The sequence below is a fragment of the Choloepus didactylus genome (genome assembly GCF_015220235.1).
Source record: "Choloepus didactylus isolate mChoDid1 chromosome 11 unlocalized genomic scaffold, mChoDid1.pri SUPER_11_unloc1, whole genome shotgun sequence".
NCBI classification, from domain to species: Eukaryota; Metazoa; Chordata; class Mammalia; order Pilosa; family Megalonychidae; genus Choloepus; species Choloepus didactylus.
In genome coordinates, this window is record NW_023637577.1 from 5106632 (window position 1) to 5127947 (window position 21316).

Below are 21316 nucleotides of genomic sequence, written 5' to 3' on the forward strand. Positions count from 1 at the left end.
GAGGTGGCCGGACTGCCCAGAGGGGCTCCAAGGGAGCTGAAAGGGAGGGAGCTGAAAGGGAAGGGAGTGGAAGGAGAAAGGAAGTGGTACAGGAACCTTGGGCTTCTCATCCACCCTGAGCTTCCCTGGACTTGTCGCCCACAGCCCTGCCCCAATTTCTTGCCAGCTTATAACTTGGAAGTGTCTTATTTTGCCCCATTCCTTGACCAAAAGGTGATGAACTGGTGGCCCACAACACATTTTGTTTGGCCTGCCAAACTTTTTGAAAAGTTTCAATTAGCTGCGATCGTTCACAAATCAGATTTCACTTAAGAATCCAGAATTCTAGTTTCTTTTGAAAAATCAGAAGACCTGGCCACACCAGGCCCACATGCCCGCATGATGGGCTAGAGCTGAGTGTCAGCTGTTCCTGTTATATAGGGCTTGCACTCTGGTTCAGGAATACTAACCCTCCCTGTTGTCCAGACCCACCTACATCAGCTGCTTGGCTTCTATGCTGCACAGATGGGCCAGCAGGGAAGGAACAAAAGCTAGGTTGACTAGAGGCTGTCCTGTTCCACCACTCTGGCCCCAAGGACCCCTCCCCATCGCCCTCAGGTCTCAGTGTGTGAAGGAGAGGGCAGAACTGGGCAAGCAGGCAGGCAAGGCAGGCAATCCTACTTGGGAGGCACCCTAGCTTCTCTCCAGTCGCTGGCAGCATCCCAGACACCGTGTGTGTCCTGTCCTGGCTCAAGCTTTCCTCAGGCAGGGCTGCTGCAAACTTGTGGCTCGCCATCTGTTGCTTCAGGCCACTCCACCTCCTATGGGAGCTGGGCCCGGGCTGAGGTTTTGTCCTGGGCCCAATGACACAGGCTTTCTTCCCATCTAGACAACTCAGCCAAATGTGCACCAGGGTGTGGCAGCCTTGTCACAGTCCAACATGATGTTGAGAACAGTGCAGGGGGCACCACCCACAGTCAGGGCTGTGCGGGAATCCACACGGTACTTGACGGTGCTCAGGCCTCCCTCCCGGTCCACCTTGAACTGCTCCTGGGGAAGGAAGGAACAAAGAGCATGCACTCAGGGCTTCCTGGGGGCAGCTGTCCACTGAGCCCACAAGACCTCATCACCAGAGGTTCTATGATCCCCTGAAAAGAGGAGAAACCCAGAGCTCAGAGAAGCAAAGTCTCCTGCCCACAGCTGCACCCCACTAATAAGCAGGGGAGCAGGGGTCTTCCTGTTGGACTAATACGCCTCTAGAGAGGAGGATGTTTGAGGGCTGGGGAGGTCCCATGTCACAGGTGACTGAAATTCTGGTGCCTTCAGCTGAACCCCCCCTCCCACCCCCCCAGCCTACATGGACCCTGAGGTTCTGCTGACCCACGGTCACCCACAGTGGCCACCAGAGCACAGCATGATACCCAAGCAGAATGCCCACCAACTGACATGGGGACAAGCAGGGGAGGACAGTGCCACTGGGCCCAAGGAGAACTTGGTGAAACGCTTGGGCCTGCTGGTTCCCCCACATCACCATCTATCCATCCCTGATGAGGGGACTTGCCAGCACCTGTTTTTGAGCCGCAATGCGCTTCTGGTCCCTCTTCCTCCAGGCTGGGTCATGCAGGTGGTGGAAAGTCTTGTACCCAGTTGTGATTCCCGAAGGGCGGAAGAGCTGAGGGGGCCCAAGAGAGTTGGTGTCAGGTAGCTCCTCCCTGGAGGCCCTCTGGGCCCCCAGCCTCCAGGCCACAGGCAAAGGTCTGCATTCCCAGTTCACAGAAGAGGCGACTTGGCCCAGAGGACAAAGGATGGTTAGACGGCTACCGCAAGCCAGGGCCTGGGTCGGTACCAGAACCAGGGATGCCAGGGAAGGGAGAAGCATTACCTGGAGCCCAGCTCCTTTTACGCGTCGGTAGAACTCGTCGTCCTCACGGCCCCAGCCCCAGAAGCGGTTTGACATCCCGTTGCACTGGCACAGAGAGACACAGCATCGCCTGTTCATTCTCCCAGGGCACAGCCTCTGGCCCCAAATCTCAGAAGCACCCGGGCTGAGCTTGGCAAGGCCGGGGCTCCCCTTTCCTCCTCCTCCCCCTGCTGCTCCGAGTAAACATCCAGGTGCTCAGTCCCCTCAGCCTCTGTGGGAGGCACAAGGGTGGGAGGGCAGCACTGACCAGGCCTCTCCTATTCTAATGGGGCCTTGAGCTTGTGTGGAAGGATGGGCTTCTCAAAAATTTCTGACTGGCCCAAGGGACCCCTCTGGGAGCTGGTGAGGAGCAGAAGTGCCTGCTACTGCTCGACTCCTGCCCATCCCCCACACTCCCATTCCTCCTGGGGTGGGTCTGCCCTGGTCTCTCCTCTGTGTAGGAGAGGGACAGTGGGCTCTTGGAAGGCACCTATTTTTGCCACCTGGTCAGGAGCTCCATTTGCATGAAGCTGGCTTCAGCCACAGCTTGAAGAGGGACAGGAGACTTGTGCCCGAGCCGCTCAGTTCCTCCCAGCCACCCCTCCCACCTCCGCCCCTGCCACCACCCCCAGCACAGGGACTGATTCAGGGATGGGCCCAGGACTGCTAAGGCTGGTCAGGAGCCAGTGCAATCCAGTTTGGGGCCTCCCATTTGGCCTCTCAGGGAAGGGAGCTCCATCTTCTTTCAGACATGAACCTAGCTGGATGCCGGGTGCAGCTACGACAACCCCCTTTGCTCTGCAGGTCTGAAAAGGAACCCCACAAAGGGAAGGCAGAACCAAGCAAAGTGGGGAGAGAAATAGTGTCGTGGTAACACTACTGGAGAAACTGGGCAAGTGTACCTGAAGCCAGAACCCCCAACCTGCTCAAGCTTTTTCCATTTTGAGAGCCAACAAATTCCTCATTTTCTTAAGCTAGTCTGGATGGGGGGATTCTGTTCCTGCAGCCATGTCCTCCCTGACTGGAAGGCTCGTTCCTGCTCCCCTCATCCCACTGGCTGCTCCTGGGCCACCCTGGCCAGCACTCCACCTGCTGGGCCCCAGGACGGCTGCCTCCACCCCAGCACTCAGAACAGAGTAGGCTGGACTGGGTCTCACCAGCTGGTAGTGCTGCTTGGAGAGCAGCAGGATACCGCCGACATAAGTCTTGTAGTGGTAGAGCGGGTGGAGCTCTGGGGAGGCCACGTGGAAGGGTCCGGCCTCAGGGAAGCCATAGTCCAGCTCCTCATTGAGCGGGAGCAGGTCCACATCGTGCATGGCAATGTAGTCTGTGCTGTTGCCGCTCTCCAGGAAGCCCACGTTGATGAGCGCCGCCCGGTTAAACCTGTGCAGGGCAGCCGAGGCTGGGCAAGAGGGTGGCGAGCTGGCTTGCACCACAACTTGCCTCCAAACTCTGGGTGAGAGATGCTTCTTCCCAGCACCTGCCTGGGACTCCCGAAGCACCCAGTGCTGCCTACCCACTGCCCTTCCATCTACATCACAAAGATGTACTGAGCATCCACCATCTGCCAGAAACTATTCAAAGCACTGGAGATATAGCAGCAAAAAAACAAATTCCCTGCCCTCAAGCAAGCTTACATTCTAAAAGGAGGGGACAAAAATAAACAAATCAGCAAATATGTAATAAGCCAGATGGTGAGAAGTGCTGTGGAAAAGAGTAAAGGGTGAGGGAGACAAAGCACGCTTAGGGGGCGGGGGCAGTTGTTCTTTTAGACAGGGTTGTCAGGGAGGGCCGTGGTAATATGATGACATTTCAGCAGAAACCTGGGGGCTGAGGTAATGAGCCCTATGCAAATCAGGGGGAACAGAGCTCCAAGTGGAAGGAACAGCCACTGCCAAGGCCTAAGAGCAGACCCCAGCATGGCTGGGCAGAGTGAGTGAAGGGGGACGTAGGAAATGGCGTCACAGGTGATGGGGTGGGGCAGTGCAGGGCCTGGGGGACCCCTGAAGGACTCTGGCCTGTAGTCTGAGGGAAATGAAAGTTGCTGGAGGGTATTAAGCAGAGGTGTGGAGTGATTTGATTTATGTTTCAACAAGATCACCCTAGTTGGTATGCTGAGAAGGGTGGAAGCAGAAAGGCCAGCTGGGAGGCTAGTACAATGATTTAGGCAAGTGATGATGGTTGCTTAGCTCAGGGAGGCAGCAGTAGAGAGGGTGAGAAGTGGGCAAATTCTGGATGTCCTTTAAAGTTCGAGCCTAGAGGATTTGCTGATGGATTAGATGTGGGGTATGAGAGAAATAGAGGAGCTAAGGATGACTCCAAGATTTTCTGAGCAACTACTGGAGGCATGGAGATTTCCTTTCCTGAAATGGGGAAGCGGGGGGGCAGGTTTGGGGTGGGTGAGAAATCAGTAACTCAGTTTTGATGACGTTAAGTCTGAGATGCCTGTGCCCACCAAATGAAGGGGAGAAGTCAGGGCTGGGGATAGAGGTCTGGGAGCCATTAGGGTATAGATGGGATTTAAGACCACAAGAATGGACCTAGACACCCCAGCAAGTGACTGTGGCTAGAAAAGGGGGATACCCGAGCAGTGAGCCCCAGAGGGCACTGATGTTGAGAGACTACAGAGATGAGGAAGAGCCACCAAAGGTGATAAGAATGGGTGGTCAGTGAGGAAGGAGAAGACCAGAGAGTTAGTTCCCAGAAATCAAATGGAGGTATTTTAAGAAGCTGATAAACATTGCTGACAGGTCAACAGGATGAGGCTGAGAGCCGGCCACTGGATTAACAAAGTGGAGGTCACTGGTTGACAATGAGCGCTGTTTCGGCATCCTCATGAGAATGAACAACTCAGTGGAACAGGTTCAAGAGAGAATGAGGGGAGAGAAGGAGGAGGAGACAAGTAAAGACAACTCTTTCTAGGAGTTTTGCTATAAAGAGCAGAGAAATGGAGTAATAGCTGTGGGGGTGGGGTGTGGAATCAAAAGAGAGTTGTGTTTGTCTTTTTTTTTTCCTTTTTAGATGGGAGCTATTTCAGTATGTTTGTGTGCTGATACAAATCCTACAAGAAAGAGGGAAAAACTGATGAGGCAGGACAGGAAGGGCTGACTGTTGGTGTGACGTCCTTGGGCAGGAGGGAGGGAGGGCCCAGGGAACCCAGTGCCCAAGTGGACAAGCTGGCCTTGGACAGGAGCTGGGGCACTTAGTGCAGGTCACGGGCAGGAAGCCAGATGTATGTGGACAGTAGCTGGGAGTGAGGAGATGTGGCTGGGGGCTTGTGAAAGTTCTCTTTCATTGGTTCTGTTTTCTCAGTGCGAGAGGAAGCAAAGTCATCAGCGAGAGTGAGCAGTGCAGAGGCAGGCTTCCAGCTATGAGGAGAGAAGGCTGGGAGAGGGAGGGCAACACAGACCAAAGGAACACGAGGTCTCCAGGCAGCACTGGGGGCCCTCCTCTAGTTAGATTAGGGCTAGGATTCACTGGTGGGGAGGCCACAGCATGGACCATGCATGCTGCCGTTTCTCTCCAGCTACATTCAGCTGCCCAGGTACAGGTGTGGAGTAGACAGAGCTGGTGCCAGTCAGGCTGGGGTTTTACCAGACAGAAAGGGGCAAGGAGGTTAAGAGTGTGTGCCAGGATTGATTTTTTTTTTTAAACATATATAAAGAAAGGTGATAACTTTCAAAGTACGATTTAACCAGTACCTATAGAGCAAATTTCAAAGCATGTTATATGTTACAGTTCTATCATGTCAGTTAATTCTTCTAGCTATTCTAGTACCCTAAAAACTTATATATATATATACATACACACACACACACATATATATATAATTTCCTTCTAGCTATTCTAGTACCCTAAAAACTAAAAAAAAAAAAAAAATTATATAAAGATTCAGTATTCATAATCCTTTGTTAAATCCTATCTTGTCTGTTGCTACCCCTTCCTCTTGTTTAATCACTTTCTCAATCTTCAGGGATGTCTGGGCAGTGACCACCCTAACTTGTTCATGATGAAAAGGAGTGTCAACATTATGGGAAAGGGGGCGCATCTGCCTGGTGTTCTTGAAGAGGCTGTTGCCTCTGGGCTTTGGGACTTAGCTGGCATAGGAACACCCTGGAGGGTTTAAGTTTCTGAAAAGTAAATGAGTGAGTGAAACTTTTATAGAGCCTCAGACAGAGACCAAGGTATTCTTTAGGGTTTTCGGGACTACGCTGATTTAGGCTTGTCATATTGTGACCATTCAGCATATCTAGCTGAAGCTAACATAGGAGTAACTCCCAGAGCAGCCTCAGGGAATAATTTTCATGATGGCCAAGGAATTCAAGTTAGATAAGAAGAAAGTGAGGACCATGAAGGTGGGGGTGGTGAGAAAGGGGGAGGATCATGGACCCCTGATAGGGCCTAAGAAATGTTGGAAACTCTCTTCTAGCAGGAGTGAGCAAGAGAAAAAAAGGGGACGGGAGCTGGAGCATGAGATGCTTGCACTGTGACCATGGAAGTGTGCAGTTTTTTGGTAACTGAAAGAATTTGGGGATAATGCCAGATTGCATCAGGTTGAATAGTGCCCCCCTCCCCAAATTCATGTCCCCCCAGAACCTCAGAATGTAACCTTATTTGGAAACAGGCTCTTAGCAGGTAGAATTATTTAAGATGAGGTCGTACAGGATTAGGGTGGGCCCTAAATCCAGTGACTGGTGTCCTTGTAAGAAGCTGAGGACACGCAGAGACTCAGAGAGAAGGCCACATGAAAACAGAGCACAGACTGGACTGGTTCAGCCACAGGCCAAGTATGCCAGTTTGGATATATTACGTCCTCCAAAAAGCCATGTTCTTTAATGGAATCTAGTGGGGGCATATTTATTAATCTCTTGATTAGGGTGGAACCTTTTGATTGAGTGTTTCCATGGAGATGTGACTCACCCAACTGTGGGTGATACTTCTGATTAGATTACTTCAATGGAGGTGTGGCCCTGCCCATCCAGGGTGGGTCTTGACTAGTTCACTGGAGTATTTAAAAGAGAAGCTAAGAACCGACACAGATCTAGATGCTGGCTGACGCTTGGATGCTTGGAGATGTGGACAGAAGGAAGTCTGGAGATGTTAAGCTAAGAGATGAAGCCCAGAGTTTGCCCCGGAGAAGCCAAGAGAAGATCTCCAGATGCTCAGAGATAATTGTCCTGGGAGAAAGAAACAAGGACACACAGGAGCTGAGAGAGAGGAGCTAAGAGAGACCCAGAGACAGTTTGGAAAAAGCCATTTTGAAACAACCCGGGACTAGCAGACACCAGCCACATGCCTTCCCAGCTGATAGAGGTGTTTCAGATGCCATCAGCCTTCCTTCAGTGACAGTGTCCCCTTGTTGATGTCTTAGTTTGGCCATTTTATGGCCTTGAACTATAAATTAATAACCTAATAAATCCCCTTTATAAAAGCCAATCCATTTCTGGTATTTTGCATAAGGGCAGCATTAGCAAATCAGAACACCAAGGAACACCTGAGGCCACCGGAAGCTGGACCAGGCCAGGAAGGATCCTCCCCGAGAGCCCTCAGAGGCCATCAGCAAGCCCTGTGTGTGCCTCCTCCACTGCCCTGCTCTCTCCTCCCTTTCCAGTACTCTGGCCAAGCCACCGTCATCTTCAATGACTCCCATGACCATTTAATTGGTCTCCCTGTTTCTTGTCTCATCCTGGCACAATCTATTCCACATTCAGCAGCAACCATGGTGATCTTGGAAAAACGGAAATCAGATCAGGGCCCTCTCAGCCCCAAATCCTCCCCAAAGATTCCTAGTGCACCCAGTGGGCCAAGGTCCGCCACCCCCCACCCTCCTGCCACCACCCCAGGTGGCCTCTCACATGACTGTTGCCAGGAAAGGGAGCCAGCCCCGAAAGGGCAAGGTGAGGACCTGGGAGGTGGGCCCTACCTGAAATGGTCCACCTGGTTGAGCACATAGATGTGGTGCTGGATCTTCTTCCTGCTCAGGAAGCGGTGCATGTGGGGCACGAAGACCAGGAGCTCCTCGAAGCGTTCACGGAAGGGCACCAGCACTGCCAGACGGTGTGGCCCCCAGGACACGTCTTCTTCCCAGTGCTCTGGAGGCGGCTCTGGGGGGCAGGCCCGGGGTGGGCCCGGGGTCTCCTGCCCTTGTCCCCGGGCTGCCTGGGCCACATCACCAGAGCAGCTGAGCTGCAGCCAGAGCAAGGAGAGGAAGCCCAGTAAGAGGCAGGCCACAAAGAGGTGGAAGACAGAGCATTTCCGGGGGAGGCCGCTGGGAAGCAACCTGGACCTGGGACAAGAGCGGGGATAGAGTCAGAAGGACCCACCCATTCTCCGGCCTCCCTGTGAGTCACACACACACAGCTGGCCCAACCCAAGCGCCTGGCAGTTAGTACAGAAGCAACATCAGTGCTTTTGCTCAGGCCTCTACTCGTGCATCAGAATTCTGTCGACCTCTCCAGGCCCGGCCCATGCCACCCCACCTCCAGGAAGTCCTCCCACCATTCCCAGGTTACGGAGCTGCCCTGTTCCTCACTGCTCTTTTACGTCAGGCCATGAACTGCTCAAGAACAGGGATGATGCTCCTCTTCTCTTGCACTCACCTCTCCCCAGGACAGTGGCTTGGTGTCGTGAGCCAATGGTAGGGGACCCGCCTTTGAGAGGACTATCCCACTCCCAAACCAGTGCTCGACAGATTCACCCCCAACAGCAACCTTGGCTTCACCCTGCTTCCCAGGCTGGGCAGGTCTGAGGGGTGACATCAGTCCCCGATGAAATGACCAGTGTTTACTCTGGGAAGATCGAATCTGCTTCCCATCCAACACGAGGCCCAAACCGACAGTGGCAGTTCACTGAATGAGTTTCAAAGTCTCAATCCAAGAGACAGCCCAAGGAAAGAGATGTGAGACAAAAGAGGGAAAGAAAAACGAGAGCTGGGAACAGCACCCAGGCTCATTTCAGAAACTGAAAAGACAGCTGAATATCATAGACACAAGGTTGGTGCTGGGAGAGACTGCCTGCTAGGTTTAAAAGTACAAAGCAACATGGGAATCATCTCATTTCTTTGACCCATTTTTTGGAAGTTCCTGAGGAAGCTGACAAAGGGGCTTAGGCATCCAAGAGGAGGACAGTTTCCTCCATATTTCCCCCTCGAAATAATCTACAAAAGACTCTACTTTGTAACCTCTAAGAGTCACCAATTAGCTACCAGGTGTTGTAGTGTCTACCTCCTAAATCTCTCTTTGATCCACCCTCATTCACTGCCCCTTTTTAATTCATGCCTCACTGATCCTTGCCCTGCTCAGTCCCTTCAATCTCATGGATAATACTCCTGGGCTTACAAAATAAAGGCCACATGCCTTGGCCTGACAGGCAAAGCCCTCTGGGACCTGGCCCCATCTCCAGTTACTCTCCACCACTCACTCAGAGCATCACCCCATGAACTCAGAGCTTCGCCCCTCACCATAGTTCTTCCTACTCCAGCCTTCACACAGGCTGCTGCTTCTGCCTGAAATGCCCCTCCTTATTTTACCTGCCTGGAAGCCCCCCACTGATCCTTCAGGGTCAGCAGTGTCTCCACCCAAACACCTCTGCAGGCTGAGGTACGAGCTCCCTTCTTTGTGCTCCTATGGCATCTGGTACTCCATCTTTAAAGCACTTACTGTTTTATAACTACCTGTGGCCCTGCTTGCCTTTCCCGTTAGGTATGCAGGGGCTCAGACCCTATGAGACTTCTTTCTGGGGCTCTTGCACAGGTCAGACAGCAGAAGGCTTGCTAAGTGAGTTAAAGAAAGGGTTAAAGCAGGCAGGGCAGACTTTTGGTCACATACAAGAGCCAGACAAACCTTTCTCTAGAGATGCAACTGCTAATGTGGAAGCCAGCAGCCCTGCAGCCAGGCCCACATCCCACCCACAGCTGAGGACACCCTCACAGGGCTGGACTTACCCCCCATTGTTCTGTGGTTGTAGTTTTCTCTGGGGAGGAGCAGAGCTCAGTCCTGAGAGTAGCCTGGGAAGGCTGGAACCTCGATAGATTCTCCTGTACCATCTGGACTCTTTCTGGGGGCGGGGTGGAGACCCAGGAGATGGGCAGGGGATAATATCCCACCTTTGGTAGAAGCAGCAGTGACGATTATCCAGGGGTAGGGCATGGGTTGGGCCTTCCATGCATTCACACATGCTGTTCCCTCGGCCCAGTTTCCCTGTCCTATCAGGCTCATGTCCCCGTGGACACTGTCATCCTGTGCTCTAAGGGCCCAAACAGCTCTGAGCAACTGAACAAGGAGTCCAGAATCCCAATTCCCTAGAACAGTGAGAAAGAGAACAGCTGCTTCTGGTGTCACCTAGTGGCAAACTCTAGATTTGCAGTCCCAGCTGCACCCTGGCTTTGACAGTCCAGATGAAACCTTGTCTCCTTCATCTATCTGATCCCATGGCTAGCAGGAGGGAGATTCAAACCCAGATAGGCTGGCTCCAGAGCCAGCCCTCATAATTACTATACTCGCCTGCATTTGTTGCATGGATCTTTGTAAGCCTGTGTCAAAAGCAGAGAGTTGACATCGGTAAAGTTTTCTGTAAACACTATTATGTTTCAAACGCTCATGAAAAGGGATCAGGAAATGGAAATGCTCCTCCTTTACATTTCCTTTCTTCCCTCGTAAAAACTTTAGTGATATATAGTTTAAATTGTAATTTGAAAGCTATACCTTTTTGTATATATATTTCACAAGGAAATAACTGAAACTATGGTACTATAACTCATAACTTTCGAAATTTCCTATATATCTGCTTGTTAAATCATACTTTGAAAGATATTACCATTTTGTATATAGGTTATATTTCATAATAAGGAAATAACTGAAACTGTGGAATTGTAACCTATAATATTCTTTGAAATTTGTTTCTCTAATATTTGTTAAATTGCACTTGGAAAGCTATCACTTTTATGTATATATATATATTACATTCTACAATAAAAAAATATAAAAAAATACTCAACTACTGTGATTACAGCAACTCAAAATTGCAAGGTGACTGGAAGACAACTGGCACCTCCTCTGTGCAGGCAGGGTACCAAGGACCTTACATAAATCATCTCCTTTAATCCTCACACAGCCCTGCAGAGTAGATATTACAGTCCCCATTCCAGAGACGGAAAAGCTGAGGTCAGAGGATTAAGTGGTCTGTTTCCGGTCAAATGGCTACTAAAGAGGATTCCTGCCCAGTCCTGACTCCACAGTCCATGCTTTCTATTATATTCCAGTTTTCTCATTTCAACACCAAGTCTGCAAAATTCCCAAAAGTAAAGAGTTGTGCCCACTAAATTCTAGAATCTTTTGGCACCTGACAAACCTAAGAGACCCACAGGGAATGAGAATGGGAACAACATTAGCCAAGGTCCAGGTTAAGCTCACACCTAAGATTTGGTGCAGGCCCCATTTAAGTACAGCTGCACCGGAAATGAATTAATGTCTGTGTGTGGAGTGCCTAGAATATGCCAAAGCTCCTTTCTGGTCTGTTCTTCTGGGCGGTCAGCAAAGGTTGGGGAAGACTGAGGGAAGGTGGGGAGGATCTGAGGCCACCTGGATGAGATGGGGAAGTGAAAGATCAGAAAAACGGGACAAAGACCCTCCAGGAGTCAGGGTCTGACAGAAAGGGACAGACAGAACGACAGAGATCCACTGAGAGAAGCCAACGGAGTCAGACCCGCAAGAGAAATAGAGGCCAGTGGGAAAACACAGACACAGAAACCCAAAAGAGATCAACGGAGAAAGACAGACCCGCAAACAGCCAGAGACCCGAGGAATGACTGAGTCAGGGACCCACACAGAGAGAGTCTGGGACCCACAAGCAGAGGGACCCGCCGAGACCAAGACGCGGCGGCCTCGGGTTCGCAGCCTCCGCCGGGGGAGGCCCGGAAACGAGTGGCGCCCAGCAGGCCGGGCCCCGAGGCCGGCCACCGCCGCTCACCTGCCGTCCTCCCAGGGCAGCTGCGCCGCTTTCCTCCGAGAGGGGAACATCGTCCGGGAAGGTGGCGGCGCATGGAGCTCGCAGTCGCAGCCCGCCCGGCCTCCACCGGCCTACGCGGCGTTTCTGCGGCGCCTCCGCCTCCCGCCCCGCCCAGGGGCCTCCGCCCCGCCCCTCGGTCTGCCGGGTCCGTCGCTCCCCCCGCGTCGGCGGCTCCCGGAAGCCGCGGCGCCAAAGGTTCCGCCGTCGGAGGCAGCGCCTGTGAGCACCGGGCCGCAGGGTGAGTCCTTGCTGCCCTCGGGGACACTCCGTCGGTGTCCCGAGAAACTGAGGCCCCAGTCACTGGGCTTGGACTGGGACTTAAGACTCGAGACTTCCAAACCTGCGCTCTGGGAAAATCTGCATCTTCCTCTCCCTCCTCTTCCTCCTCCCGAGGGGAAGGTAGGGAGCAGCTGGGCATCCCGGCTGTCAGTCCGGGCGGTCCATTCTTCTGCAAAAAGTTTGGAGGGGCAAGGCCGGCCAAGCTCAGGGCTCAGTCTTGGGTGCAGCTGTCATCCCAAGCAGTAGTTAGGGGCGGGGATCTGGAGACAGATTGGATTCGAAACCTGGTTCTGCCACTTCAGCTGGGTTTGGGGACAAGAAACAATCCCTGTGTCACTTTCCTCATCTAGGGATATAAATGGTTCCTATTTTATATGGTTGCTGTAAGGATTAAAGGAGAAAATGCAAACAGATTTGGTACAGCGCTGGGCACATAATCAAAAGCTATATCACTTAAGAACTGTCATCTAGAAGAATACTGTTCTAGTTTGCAAATGCTGCTGGAATGCAAAACACCAGAAATGGATTGGGTTTTATAAAAGGGGGTTTATTTGGTTACACAGTTACAGTCTTAAGGCCATAAAGTGTCCAAGGTAACACATCAGCAATCAGGTACCTTCACTGGAGGATGGCCAATGGTGTCCAGAAAACCTCTGTTAGCTGGGAAGGCCCGTGGCTGGTGTATGCTCCAAAGTTCTGGTTTCAAAATGGCTTTCTCCTTCATAAGGCTCCACTGATCAAGACCCACCCTGAATGGGTGGGGCCACACCTCCATGGAAATATCTCATCAGAGTTATCACCTACAGTTGGGTGGGATACATCTCCATGCAAATCTAATCAGCACTAAAACGTCTGCCCCACAAGACTGAATCAAAGAATATGGCTTTTTCTGGGGGACATAATACATTCCAACCAGCACAAATACTTTGGTGGAGCTGAGGTGAGAACTACAGAAGGGAATAATATTTGTCACAGTGGGAACTTAACCCCTTCTGGGACAGGCTCTGACCTGGGAAAGGAAAGGGGCAGAGTTGTTAGACTTGATCTCTTCTGCTCTTCCAGGCAGTCTTTGAGTTTCAAAATAAATCTAACATCTATTGAGCTCTTACTGTATGTGAAGTCATTGTTGTAAATTCTTTACCACAGTTAATCTTGTTGAGTCCATATGAGTAGGTACTCATTATCTTTGCTTTAAAGATGAGGGGGCTGAGGCAGAGGCAATACCCAGGATGTGAACCCAGTTTGGTTCCACCATTTGTGATCTCAACCACTGTGCTTCAGAGAGAACTTCACCATGGGAGGAAAAGCAATCATTCCCAGCAGTTCTCCTTCTCCCTTAAACCCAGCAGCATATGCAGAGAGGCTGGGCCTGCCTATAATTGTGCCTAAGAGCCTCCTCCTGAATGCCTCTTTGTTGCTCAGACGTGGACCTCTTGCTCTAGCTAAGCCAAATTGGCAGGTGAAATCACTGCCCTCCCCACTACATGGGATCTGACACCCAGGGGAGTAAATCTCCCTGGTAATGTGGAATATGACTCCTGGGGAGGAATCTGGACCCAGCATTGTAGGATGAAGAACATCTTCTTGATCAAAAGGGGGATGTGAAAGGAAATGAAATAAGCTTCAGTGGCAGAGAGATTCCAAAAGGAGCCGAGAGGTCACTCTGGTGGGCACTCCTAGGCACAATACAGACAACCCTTTTTAGGTTATAATGAACTGGAATAGCTGAAACTACCCAACTACAACCCAGAACACATGAATCTTGAAGACGATTGTAGAAAAATGTAGCATATAAGAGGTGACAATGTGACAGGATGGATGAGTAGAAAAATGGGGGAAAAAAAGAAAAAAAGGCACCCAGTGTTCTTTTTCACTTTAATTTTTATTCTTATTATTTTTGTGTGTGGTAATGAAAATGTTCAAAAATTAATTTTAGTGATGAACGCACAACTATAAATGGTACTGTGAACAACTGAATGTACGCTTTGTATGACTGCATGGTATGTGAATATATCTCAAAAATGAATTTAAAAAAAAACAAAAAACCCAGCAGCATACAACCCTCCCATCCCCCTTCCTACTGTAGGACACTGCACCCTCCACCAGAAGCCTAGCTAATCAAGCCTAGGTTTGGCTAGTGACAAAGGGGAGACCTGCAGAGACCAGCCAGGTAAGGCCAATGATGGAAGCAGGAGGTGGGGCTGGGTGGCCTGGAGAGCACAAGCCCACCTACAGGGGATAGCCACTCAGACCAGCTAATTGCTGCTGGGTCAGGATGAAGCCTCACTAGTGTGAATCTGATTTATATGAGGAAATCAGATTTCACATGAAAATCCAAATTCTTAACTAATTAAAAAAAAATGATACCCACATTATTTCATTTTGATAATAAGTACCCTTAATATGATGTGACAAGAATGGCACTTGACCTCTGTGGTCTTCCTTTCAAAAAAACCCATAACCCCAGTCTGATCTTGAAAAAAAACATCAAACCCCAATTGAGGGACATTCTACAAAATACCTGACAGTACTCAAAACTGTCACAGCCAAAAGGAACCTAAGAAGACATGATGACTAAATATAAGGTAGGATCCTGAATGGGTTCCTAGAACCAAAAAATAAAAGACATTAAGAAAAAAACTAAGGAAATCTGTATAAACTACGGACTTCAGTTAAAAATAACACATCAGTATTGGTTCATTAATTGTAACAAGGGTTCTGTGTTAATGTATGCTAATAATGGAGGAAACCATCTTTGTAATTTTGTCATTGTAAAGCTGATCTAAAAAAATTTTGTTTTAATGTGGAGGCCAAGGTGGCACCAAAGGTTCAATTACATCCCTCCATTAAGCTACTGCAGTCAAGTAGCCCCCAAACCTGTTTGCCCACCCCCCCCCCCCGTCTTTCTTCCACACTTACAGATTAATCTTCCTCAACTTTATCTTTGAAGAAAGATATGTGGGTGGGTGGGTAGGTGGGGGGAGATTAGGTGGTTTCTACCCAAATTTTCGAATGACAGGTGGATGATGTCCAAATTTCTTACCTAGGGGCAAGGCTTTTCCAATATTCCCTCCAGCTGAATCAGAACATCAATCCACCTCCATACCAGCTGTTTGTCTCTGCTACCCCCGGCCACCACTACCCTATCTTCTCCCTTCATCAGAACCCTTCCTCTCCTTCAAGATCAGTGCTGAAATCCCTTGCTATTGGTTAAGCCCCATCAATATCCTCATCCCCACCAGCCCAAGGATTTTCCTGTCCTTCCCACAACTATAGCACTCCTTTGCTCAATGCCCACTGCCTTCCTGAAGCACCCATGACAGTTGTCCACTTACTCTGGGAAGGCAGGGAGGGCACTGCACAAGGGAGCTGGTGCAGGGGGGATGGTGTGGATTTGAACCCAAATCCCACAATTTACTTGTTGGGTGGTCTTGGGCAAGCCTGCTACCCCCTACCCCAGGAAAGTATGGAGAAGATGGAAAGAATGCAGTTCACCAATGAGATTCTTCCTGGAATGTGAAGTGCCTTGACCACTGGAAAAGCTGACATTCTCTGAAGCACCGCAGTGTTATGCCCACTGAATATAGAGCAACTTTACACTGGATAAGAAGTCAATTTCTTTTTTAATTGGGAAACCAATGTAACAAACTTAGACTTATTGAAAATGAAATCAATAACTAAGACTGCAGGCCCCAATCCCAACCAGCACCAAGGCCTCTGCTTGACAAGACCCTGGTTCCTCTAGCCCTAGAAAAGAACAAACCAAATGAAGAAGCTGGACTCATTTTCCCCTCTACCCCACTCTCAAGTGACACACACACCCTGGATCAGCAGGCTGGGCCTAGGCTGAAGTGAGGTTCCCAGGGTAGCAAGAAGTCACAGCCACACTCTAATCTGCTTAAAATCCCAAGTTAGCAAAGGAAGACTGGCTTGCCCACCCCCTCCCCTACCTCCATCCCACCCCAGAGAGCAGCCCCACATCCCTGATCAGTAACACTGTGATTTTAAGGTGCCAATGGGGCTCCCAGTGGCTTTACCAGCCCCTGAGAGATTACTGCAAAGGGCCCTGAGCCCAGGGGAGGACGCAAGCATTTGTCCCACCACCAGCTAAGTAATACAGCCAAACTGCTGCCCTCAGCTTGTGCCTGGGAGTGTCTCCAATCCCCTCCCCTCCAGAGCATCCATGGCTGGGAAAGAGTCCTCTCACCAGAGAGAAATCAGTTCCAGGAGGTCCTTTCTTCCCCAGCCTGGGAGGAAGGATGGCCTGTGAGGCATAGGATGGCTACACCAGCTTCTTGGCTTCAAAGAAACTCTTGAGGTGCCGCATCTGCCAGACACCAATGGCCACGAGGATGAGAGTCTGCAGAATGGACCACCACAGCACCCGCTGGTTGGTGCTCTCGCTGGTCTGCCGGAAGCGCTCTTCTCGCCACTGTGGGAGAATGAAGGAGAGCCTGAGTTGGCTGGGCCCCACATGAGGCTGCTTGAACTTCTGGGTTCCCAGGCCCCAAGGATGCTCTAACACCAGCCAAGTGCCTACAAAAAGCCACCCCACCTGAGTAGAGTCAGAGATCATCTGGGGATGTCTTCACCCTCACCAACCAGATGACTAAGGCAACCTATTAGTTTCTCCTAAGTCTTGTTTTCTCATCTGTCAGGGACAGTCCCTACCTGGTCCTGCCCTGGTGCCTGAGGAGGGGCAAAGTCATGAGATGGAGCTGCCCTGTATTCTCAGGAGTAGACTTGCTCTGAGCCCTTGCCCAGGTCTCCCAAACAGATCCTTGAACACTGTGGGCACAGACTGCAAATTGATGGCCTGGGGACTGGATCGAGCCCATACACGTTTTGTTTGGCTCAGATGGTGTTTTAAAATTTTAGTTGGTTGCCAACATTCAAAACTGAGGAAGATGTTACATAAAAAACCTGGATGTCTATCTCCTCAAGAAAAACTGGAAGCTCTGATAACCCAGGGCCCACATTTCTGTAAGGCAGCCCAGCCTCAGCAGGCGTTGAACGGCAGCTGCTCCTATTTAGAAGGGTCACTCCCCTTTGAGCCCCTCTGGCCACAGGCTCGTTCACGGTCCCTGCCTGATTCCTGGGCACAGGTGAGTCTGAGATGCCTGATCATGGAAACAGCACCCAAGGGTGTTCGTATCAATCCCCGCTGTCACTGTGTGATTTAGGGCAATGACAGCCTTTTAGGAGTTGGGGTCCTCAATGACAAAGCAAAGATAATGCCCAGCCCACCTTCTAGACTTGCAGTAAATGGTAAAGGTACACAGCTAAGTATCTTGTCAGGGGTGATGGTCATAAAGAATCTGACATGCAGCTCCTGACTGAGCCAGAGGGTAACTCTGGGAAAAGCCCACCACCCCTGGCCCTCCACTCACCCGCTGGTAGTTCTGCTCCTTCTGGATCTGCTCCACTTGTTCCACCAGCTGTCGCACTCGTAGCTGCAACTCACTCAACTTGTCTTTGGCAGCAATTTCTGCATAGTCATTGGCGTGTTCACCCACCTGGATGTCCAGGTGAACTCTCTGGGGAAAGGCAAGGGAGATCAAGGGAATCAGGCTGCCCTGCTCTGTCCTCCTACCAGGGACTGACAGCTAATCCCCCACCTTCCTTCATTTGTTCATTTAGCCAACACTGACTGCCAAGTCCTCCTGAGAGTCTAGCCCTAAGGGATGCTGGACACACAAGCAAGAACCGTAAGTCTTGGCTGATGCTCTGACTGAAGGACATACCAAGACTCAGCTCCTGATGCTTACTGGAAACCCAGTCTCCTCAGGAGACACAAAGACCCGCACATTCATCCCATACCCACAGGACTACCAGTCCCTAGTCCTGGTCAGAGCCTAGATGCTGAAAGCTGCTAGTACCACATGGATCCACTTACCAGCATGCCCCCAGCAAAGAGGGAGAACTTGGTAGAATTGGAGTGAAGACAGATCTGGTGCTCACCAGGAGTATGCGATGTGAAAGTGAACCTACCCTCAGAGCCATACTGCCGGGCCAGGATGACCTGTAGGAAGGGGAGGGGCTTCAGTGAGTCTGGGGCAGTAGGAATGGGATGGAAGGACACTGCTTAAGGCCCAAAGTGCCATAAAAGTTGCCATGCTGAGCCCTAGACACCTCACAATACTAAAAGGCCCAGAGCTGTTTGGCAGTAGCTGTCAAATGCTTATGTGAGAAATACTGGGGACCTGGGTAAAGAGGCTGGCCTCAGGTTAGCAAGTATGCCAGTATGAAACTGTTATGTATCCTAGAAAGCCATGCTCTTTTAATCCAATCTTGTGGGCACACTTATTGTGGATGGGATCTTTTGATTAGACTATTTCCATGAAGATGGGACCCCACCCATTCAAGGTAGGTCTTAATTAGTTTACTGGAGTCCTTACAGGAACTCAGGGAGAGAGACCTCAGAGCCAACACAGACCCAGACACTTGGAGATGCAGAGAGAAAGACATTTGGAGATGCTGAGCTAAGAGATGAAGCCCAGTGTTTGCCCCAGAGAAGCTAAGTGAGAACCCAAAGACACTTAAAGAGAAACCCACTGGAATCAGAAGCTGAAAGTAATGCAACCCGGGAGCAAAGGACCAGCAGACGCCAGCCACATGCCTTCCCAGCTGACAGAGGTGTTCTGGATGCCATCGGCCTTTCTTTACTGAAGGTATCCTCTTGTTGATGCCTTAGTTTGGCCACTTTTATGGCCTTAGAACTATAACTTTGTAACCTAATAAATCCCCTTTATAAAGGCCAATACATTTCTGGTATTTTGCATTCCGGTAGCTTTAGCAAACCAGAACGGCAAGTGACAGCTCATTGGTAACTCATGCCCTTCAATTCTTCTGTTGTGAAATTGTTTTTATTTTTCTTATGAAAGGTGACAAAAAGTGACAATAAAAAGGGATTTTTTAAAGTATTGTTTTGTTTTAATGTCTTCATTCATCAAAATTAAAAGCTGCTCACTCTTTTTGGAAAGTACCCCTGTTCTGCGAAATCCCAAAATCTAGATGTCACCGCTTTAGAGTTGACAAAACCCTTTGATTTCCCTCACCACAGTTAATCCACCCATCACACCCAGGAGATGGGTGCATTTACGTTTCACAGACCAGGAAAATGGCTCAGGGAAGGTAAATGAACCTGGTAGCGTCATGCAGAAGTCAGCAGTAATAACTTGAGAAGAGAAGCTAGCACTGCAGCAGCCCAAATTTGACGTGGAGTGAAAACCCGGTATCTTCCCACAACACCAACTGTCTTTCCCAGTTTAGCAGATGCTGAAACTAGGAGGGGCAGTACCAGTGCCTGCTTGGCCCGGCGCTGGAGTGCAGGGCGGAGGGCTTGGTGTGGGTCAGGGGCTGGCTCACCTTGTCTTCTGGGTCCTTCACCTCCACAAACATGCCAAGCCCGGGGGTGGCCGGCTGGTACTCCTCCCGCTGCTTGTCATAGAGCTGCGTGCGGTAGTTTCCTGGAGGGAAGTGGGGAGAGCCCGGGTCAGAGAAACGCGAAGTGGCGCTCGGCACGCGGCCGGCAGGGCGAGGCCAGCTCCTCCCGGCACTGGAGACCGGCCTCTCCCGCACCCCCGCCCTAAGACCTACGCGCGTCTAGCTCCCAATTCTCTCCCTCACCCCGCACCTATGACCATGGTCTCGTCCGGAATCTCCTCAATAAAGCACTTCTTCTCCGTCTCCCCGATGTGGAAGTAGAGAGCGCTGCCGCGGGCCGCAAACCATAGCAGCAGCAGCAGCAGGAAAGCCCGCGCCACCCTGCCCCGTCCGGCTCCGAACCCGGGCCCAAAGACCCAAAACCCCCAATCCGCAGCCATCTTGCCCCACCTGCCCGCGCAGCCGCGGCGGACCGCGCCACGTAGCCTAGCCGCCGCCGCCGCCGCCGCGGGGCCTGCCGGGACCACGAATTCCTCCAGGCGAACTACAAATCCCGAGATGCCCCGCGGCCTCTGCGCGGCACTTCCTGATTGGGTCGCAGTTTCCACCTGGGACCAAGGAAGGGTTGCCCCAGAATTGAAAAATTCTTTCCATTAGCACTTCTCGCTGCCGGGCGACTGGTGATGATTATTAGCTTTTTACAGAAGACGAAATTGAGGCGGCTTGTTGGAGGTCGCGGGCGAATTATGGACAGAGCAGGATTCGAACCTTCAACCCCTGACTGCTCCGCACAGCGTCGGCCACTCTATTTGCTTTGAATTTGCTTCTTTTCATTAAAGTGGAACTTAAAAAAACGACAAATAACGCACGAATTTGTCCTCGAAAAAAATATTCAAATAGTGAAGTTTAAGCTAAAATTTTCTTTTAGCATTTCTCCTTTGCCCGCACGCCCCATTCACTCGTTAGAAGTAACTACGGTTAGAAATCTGGTCTGTATCCTGGGCATCCCCTGCCGCCTGCACACACGGCCACACACACTCACACGTTCACACACACGCGCGCCCACGGGCGTACTACCCGATCCCCGCCGCGGTGGCTCGTCTCCGGACCTGGGTTTGGGTGCCCTGGTGACCGGCCCAAGCGTGGCTCCACCCGTCCTTATTCTAGTAAGGGGCAATTAATGGGAGTCTTCTGGGCACTCTGCACTCGAGGTGCGATCCGCGGTCTAGGTCTGCCCTTCGTGTGTTTCCTAGATTTTCACCAAATTTCACTCTATTTGGCAGCTCTTCTTCGGAGTGAGAGGTTTGGAGTTGTGATTGCCTGGCATAGAAGACGGAGGTTTCCTCTTTATTTTGGTTTCCCTTTGTTTTTTTCGTTTGACCCTAGGGAGGGACGTTTAGTGGAAATGCATTCACGTTTCTCTTTCAACGGAAAGTCTTTACCTCATTTTTCTAACAGTAATAGCAACGATGGTCCATAGTCTGGATGTACCTTTAAAAACAAAACAAAAAAAAATCCTCTGATGAAAGAAAGTTAGAATTTCTTTCCCCCTAATTGTTTGCTCTCACAAAATGCTGCAGTAAAAATTCTGGTAACATTTTCTATAAAGCCTAACTGTAGGACATAGTTTGCTGATAAGCGATCACAAATTGCTCTCTCAAAACTTTGTACCAATCTGCAGTCCCACCAGCAGTGTTTGAGAGTGCTTGCTTCCCTCCATCCGGGGTCAAATGTTCTCAAACTTGAAAAGTTTTGCAAAATCAATGG

The 21316-nt window shown here is 50.7% G+C and overlaps 2 protein-coding genes across 4 annotated transcripts; both read right to left on the minus strand.

Moving 5' to 3' along the window:
* Positions 1 to 244: 244 nt before the first annotated feature.
* B4GALT7 (beta-1,4-galactosyltransferase 7) lies at positions 245 to 12366 on the minus strand. 3 transcript variants are annotated; one of them, XM_037823187.1, is made up of 6 exons: positions 12225 to 12366; positions 7803 to 8065; positions 3037 to 3262; positions 1862 to 1945; positions 1547 to 1651; positions 245 to 1029 (listed from the first exon to the last, which is right to left on the minus strand). In XM_037823187.1, the coding sequence occupies exons 1-6, from the start codon at positions 12300 to 12302 to the stop codon at positions 874 to 876; spliced, it is 912 nt and encodes a 303-aa protein (XP_037679115.1). In that variant the 5' UTR covers positions 12303 to 12366; the 3' UTR covers positions 245 to 873. The 3 variants fall into 3 exon arrangements, with proteins under 3 accessions (XP_037679115.1, XP_037679114.1, XP_037679116.1); XM_037823186.1 differs by lacking the exon at positions 12225 to 12366 and adding an exon at positions 11846 to 11993 and having other exon boundaries at positions 7803 to 8165; XM_037823188.1 differs by lacking the exon at positions 12225 to 12366 and adding an exon at positions 11846 to 11969.
* Positions 12367 to 15767: 3401 nt separating this feature from the next.
* TMED9 (transmembrane p24 trafficking protein 9) lies at positions 15768 to 20020 on the minus strand. The gene is made up of 5 exons (XM_037823079.1): positions 19800 to 20020; positions 19532 to 19632; positions 18060 to 18185; positions 17554 to 17700; positions 15768 to 16595 (listed from the first exon to the last, which is right to left on the minus strand). Exons 1-5 carry the CDS (start codon positions 19987 to 19989, stop codon positions 16446 to 16448), a joined length of 714 nt encoding a protein of 237 aa, XP_037679007.1. The 5' UTR covers positions 19990 to 20020; the 3' UTR covers positions 15768 to 16445.
* Between the last annotated feature and the right edge of the window lie 1296 nt (positions 20021 to 21316).